This window comes from Micropterus salmoides, unplaced genomic scaffold (assembly GCF_014851395.1).
Source record: "Micropterus salmoides isolate LMB-PRFRI ecotype aquatic unplaced genomic scaffold, ASM1485139v1 Ms_hic_scaffold_15, whole genome shotgun sequence".
Taxonomy (NCBI): domain Eukaryota; kingdom Metazoa; phylum Chordata; class Actinopteri; order Centrarchiformes; family Centrarchidae; genus Micropterus; species Micropterus salmoides.
This window is the reverse complement of record NW_024040596.1, coordinates 18,464,452-18,470,451: the sequence shown is the minus strand read 5'-3', so window position 1 is coordinate 18,470,451 and position 6,000 is coordinate 18,464,452. Positions and strand designations below refer to the sequence as shown.

At 32.5% G+C, this 6,000-nt stretch overlaps 1 protein-coding gene across 2 annotated transcripts in view; it reads left to right on the top strand.

Annotated features, from left to right (window-relative positions):
- The first annotated feature begins 415 nt into the window (after window positions 1-415).
- Window positions 416-6,000, top strand: part of LOC119904269 (T-cell surface glycoprotein CD3 zeta chain-like) — an 8,760-nt gene continuing 3,175 nt past the window's right edge. The window contains exons 1-2 of one of the 2 annotated variants that reach the window (XM_038720807.1): window positions 416-687; window positions 5,326-5,420. In XM_038720807.1, the coding sequence (XP_038576735.1) occupies window positions 624-687; window positions 5,326-5,420 (159 nt within the window). In that variant the 5' untranslated portion in view covers window positions 416-623. The remainder of the gene's footprint in view (window positions 688-5,325; window positions 5,421-6,000) is intronic. The other variant, XM_038720806.1, reaches the window with a different exon arrangement.

Sequence of the window (6,000 nt, the reverse complement as noted above, 5' to 3'; positions counted from 1 at the left end):
TAGTAAATGTTTAAAAATGTTTATAGATGTTTTTAAGAAGTTATGGAGGAAAATGGTGTCTTATGTCTTATAATGAAATTATAGTGTGTGATAATGTGTCATAAACCATTTATTAATTGATTATATAATGATAATTAAAGAAACAAAAACAACAAAAACAACAGAAAATACAGGTGGCTATTCAATCAATTTGTATTTCCCACTTAAGACTGAAATATTTGACTAGCAGAAGTTTATTTTACCACCCTGTAACTGTGTGGTCTATTTAAGAAAAGGTGACCTAATTGTACATACTGTACAAGCTTGTTGTATATTCCAGAGGAATATTAGAGGCTGAGGAGATCATCAGTGATGCTAAATGGAGCCTGGAGGAACAGACTTTGTCAGGGTTGTTTTTTTTGCAGTTGAACACATCACAGTCAGTGAGACACACTGTGGCTGCTGAAGGTTGTATGATGCTTTGAAGTTCCTCAAACATCTCAGTCCATTGGCAGGTAGTCAGTTCAGCCACTTCCTCTGATCAGAGTGAGTGGAAAAAAATAAGAGCGAAGAAACCAAAAACAACCAGGACAGAAAGAAAGAAAGCCTGTTTTCTACAGAAAGAGAGACAAGGAGGGAGAGTCATGGACGCACTGAGGACAGGTGTGTTTGTGCTGTTTGTGCTCCTGGAGCCTGTTTCCTGTAAAGGTAAGTTGCACAAATAAAAACAGCTAATTTCTAATACCCATATCATATGATTGGTATTGGAAAGGAGTCAGTAGGTGTTAAGAGTCTGAATTCATTTTAAACTAAACTCCAATGTAGTTTACACCTTGATACAGAAATCTTTGTTATTTTCCGTACACACTGTGTACTGTGTTCCCTGCTCGGATATTTTACAGAACATGCTGCGTGCAACACTTTCAATTATTTTAAATCACTTGTTCACTCACTTTTTGGTAAGTAAGTAATATCTTTAGAGAGTAGTAGCCTATACATTTGGATCACCTTTCTATTTTCTGGTTCTGGTTCACAGATGTGATTAGAGGAGATATTTTTTCCACACAGCATTATCTTACGGGAAAAAGTAGAGCTATTTGAGGTTTCATTACAAGGTTTGGAAATTAAGATATGAGAGAATAATTACATTTTTCATTCACTGTTATGAAAATGGTTATCTATGGTATCTATGGTTATCTATATTTAGAAAGAATTATACACAAGCTTCCTGTAGCTATGCTGAAGATGTTGTCCTAAATGTTTTAAATCTGATACACAATAAGGACATCGTGTGTATTGCTCTTAAATTGTACATACTGCAGATGCACTTTAGTTATTTTATTCTTCTTAGTCTGCCTTTTATAAGAGAGGTCTGTAGGTATAAATAAATCAATATGTGGCTGTCTATAATTCAAAGCAGTGTCAACATAACATATACAACAATGTGCTCCCTTTCTTTCTTTGCGTGAGCAGAAGTTTGTGTGCATTTGATGTTTCCCAGATTGCCTCTTTAATGTCGTAGTTAAGGAAGGTTGTGAAAAAATATTTTATAAAATGATCAAAAAACACTTTTAAGTCCGGTCTTTTATTTCAGTCAGATGCATCATGATAGGGATTACAAGAAAGCATGCATGAATAAATAATCTTCCTCCAGACACTACACTGCATATGAAAACACTAAAGGTGAATTTCCACTGTTCGATTTCCGCAGTGACTTGCAATGTGAGAAGATAAAACATCATAACTTCCACAGCAGAAAAAAAACACTGTAAAACCTTTTTTATCTTATATATGTCTTTATATTCATTATTGTAAACCACTGTGTGAGGCCCATTCTTATTTTAAGCTTTTATTCTAGATCAACTTGTTTATGTTTTACATTGGTTGTAAAGTACTTTGTTACATGTATTGAAAAGTGCTATAAAGCTATTATTATTATAATTAATATTATGTAAAGGGGGGTTGCTGCCATGGACATAATTATATACTTTATTACTTCGCTGCATGCTTGTAACCATGTGACCTTTTGAACGCCAGGATTTCTTAATTTCTACCTCACTTTATATGAAGGAATGTCAAAAATATGTGTTTATTATATTTACCAGGCTGAGTTAGTAACAATCATGAAACGTTTATCAGGAAATGTGTGAAGTGTTAGCTTTAACAATGAAGAGAGTGATTAAAGTACAGGAATAACATCCTAAGACTATTAACGTACCATTTCCTCCTTTTGTTTCACCTATAAGTAGCTTTAATCATCTTATTCCACACTTAGTAATATGGAAACTTAATGGTCTCCAGTAAAAATTTTATTAAAAATGTGTGGGTTTGAACAATGTTTGACTGCGCATTGTGAAATTAGAAAGTTAATACCACTCTCATTTCTGCCTGTGAAATATGAAGCTACTGGTGGGAGCTGGTTAACTTAGCATAAAGACTTGAAACAGGGCGAAACAGCTAGCCTGGCTGTCCAAAGGTAACAAAATCCACCTACCAGCACCTCTAAAACTCTAAATCAACACATCATAATTCATTTAATCTATACAGGTGCTGGTACGCCGGTTGTTTTTACCTTTAGCCAGAGCCAGGCTTAGCTGTTGTTGTTTACTGTCTGTGTGCTAACCTAAGATATTTAGCTGACAGACATTAGAGTGTAGATAAAGTTTGAAAAAAAAAGGAAATGTTAGGCTGAATTTTGGGCAAAGTTGTACTATATAATGTACCAGATACATAGAATATTTTCATTTTATGATATGGCACAGCCATTAAAAAAGTAAAGGATTGGGTTTATCTTTGTGCTAAGCTACGCTAATTGGCTGCTGGCTCTAGCTTCATATTTAAACTACTGACATGAAAATTGTATTAATCTCATTATCTAAGTCTCACTATGTCAAACTATTCCCTTCAGGGTGTTCATTTAATAAATATGTTACCATGTGTTTTTTTTTTTTTACATATGTAGCCTAAGAGTAAAATAAAAACAAGATGAAACTAAACTAAAAGGTGAGCTCAAGAGTTGCTTTGGCAAAAAGTAATTACACAATTTGCCTTTTTGAAGTATTACAATAATCTCAGAAGAAACCTTACATCCTAAAGCAACTTTAGATGATCAAGATGAGGAAGTTATAGCTTCGATAAATTCTCACAACGTTCTCACAACATGGCTTCTTTTCCAACCGCACAACCAGATAAACGAGCATAACTCAAACCTCAGAGCAGCCCATTGCACTCACAGGAAGACACTTTTTCAAGTTTCTTATTTCCTGTTTGAGGGGTCTAACTCAATTCTCTCATGTGTCTCACTTGCTATTTTCCATCCCATGTTGCTGAATGGATATCCTGTACGTCATATGACAATTGTCCTACTTCTACAGTTTCAGCCCAAAGTCAGACATGCAGTGCTCAAATCCTTTTACATATAGAAAGTTAAAGTAATATTACCATAACAAATAAGAAAAACTCCTTTAAAATACTTAATTCCAAGTAAAACGTCCTGTAAAATAGTGTCATAACAAATAAGAAATGTTACATTACATTACATTACATTGTATTATCATAAAACATTAATATGTATATGTATATGTATAATATGTATTGAGTTTTATATTACATAACATGGTGTATCATGTAATACTCCTTTGTATTTCTATTATTATACATAATGTAAGCATTACACATTATATTATAATATATTTTGTATATTTAATACATACTGTTTAACACATTTGTATATTTTTACATGTACTTTGATGTACATGTATATTGTATTACAATATTGTAGTACAGTCATAAGTATACATATATATATTATGTGTGGTAAACATAATTGTTTCTATAGCAACTGCCTCAATACACGCTTAGTTTTTGTACATATAAATTTGCACAAATATCGGCACAATAATGAAAAACTGGAGATACAAGTTTTTTTTAATTTTTGTTCATTGAGATCATTGAAATATTTCTATTATCAAATTATTATTCATACTTCATCATCAAACAGCTTTAAGTTTTTGACTGTTGAACAGACAAAGTAAGTCATTTGAAGCAGGGCTGCAATTAACAATCAGTTTCTTCATCAGTTAATCTGACAATTGTGTTTTTCTGACTGATCGATTAAATGTTTAGTCTACAAAATGTGTAAATGTCACAACAGTAAAAAAAAAAAAAAAAATGCTCATGGAAGGAAGTATTTAAATTCTTCACTTAAGTAGAAGTAGTAATACCACACTATTGAAATACTTAATTCTAAGTAAAGGTCCTGCATTCAAATCTGGTGGTGATGGAGTAGTGGATGAGATGCGTGCCTTTGGTGTGAGAGAACCAGGTTCAATTCCCCACTATAACACATCCACCAATATCCCTGAGCAAGACAGTAAACCCCTAGTTGCTCCTCTGACAAATATAGCAGTTTGAAAATGATATCATTAGTTCATTTGAATCATACTGTTTAAACATTTACTAGAATTTAATGTCTGTAACGGCAACAAGAGTAAGAAAATACTTACAGATTGGAATATTCTTATTGCACTTTCAGATTTTGTCACTTTTTGAAGAAAATAAGACTTAAAGGACTCAATTATGGATTCAAAATGCTCACTGAGAAGATTTTGTGCACTGCATCATATTTTATAAATCTTTAAAACATATGTATTGAAAGTAAAATCTACATGTTATGCAGATACCTGTTTGTACATCACTGTACTACCTCAATAGATTTTTTTCACAGAGGACATTTTTACATGTCACAGTAGGAAAAAACACTAAATAAAATAAAATAAAAATAATAAAATGAATGATGGCTGAATTTCATTTAGCTGCTTGCTTGTTCACTGTCACACTGTCATGTCCTACAGAGACATCATCAATGTTATTAGTAACACCTGTGCTTTTGTTACAAGTCATAATGCCAAAATGTACTCATTATTTTTTGTAAATACACATTCACACAGATATTTGATATTCTTGGATACAGAATACTGCACAGTCTTGTTATGCATGCAGTATAATGTTTATAGTTTTTGTTTCAGTGACATTTGTTTAGTTTATTTCATAGTTATTTTAATTTTTCATAGTTTACTAATCAGGCTGCCTTTTGTGCTGGGAAAATGTAAATGTCCTTGCTGGGGATAAATAAAGTCTTATCTTTTTAGATATGAATCTGCGACCTAAAATAACCGCTATCTACATCCGTCAGATAAAAGCGGTGGATTAAAAAGAACATTTCCCTCTGAAATGTATGTAGCGGAGGAATGGTCCCACAAAATATTTTTAGTGTAAATGTACTTAAGAGTAGAACTTGAGTTAATATACGCTGTTAAATATTTCTCTCCTCTGTTTGTCCTGCAGAGGTTTTCTTCACTGCCCCAGTCATCTGCTACTTCCTGGACGGGATCCTGATGATTTACTGCATCGTTGCCACTGTGTTCTTCTTCAGAGAAAAGGTGAGTCAATGCACAGGAAGTTCAGGCTTCAGGGTTACCAGGGTCACCATTAATCAATTGATTGTTTGATTTGTCTAGATTATAAAAATAGTGAGAAAAGCCGTCACATGTACCCAGAGCCCAAATGTTTGTTTTATCATTATTACAAATAAATTAATATTAAATAATTTAAAAGAAAAGCAGCAAATCATCTTATCTGTGAATCTGGAATCATGAAATTATTTTGCATAAAAAATGATCAAAATGATGAATGAAAAAAATAATTAATTAATTTTCTGTCAATTGACTAATTGATTAATCAACTAATTTTTTCAGCTGTACTTGTATACTGGTGGATAGTTTAATTTATAGCAAAACACCATATTTTTCTCCTCTTATCTTTTTGTGCAAAAATTTGTAAAGTAACTAGTTTCTTCAATAATTGTAGTGACGTTTAAGTACAAATACCCTCAAGTCCAGAGAAAATGTCATCTTCAAATTGCTTTTGCAGTCCAAAATCCTAATTTATTAAATTTGCAATGATATAGTAGAGAAAAGCAACAAATCCTCACACTGAAGAAGTTGAACTTCTACATTTTTG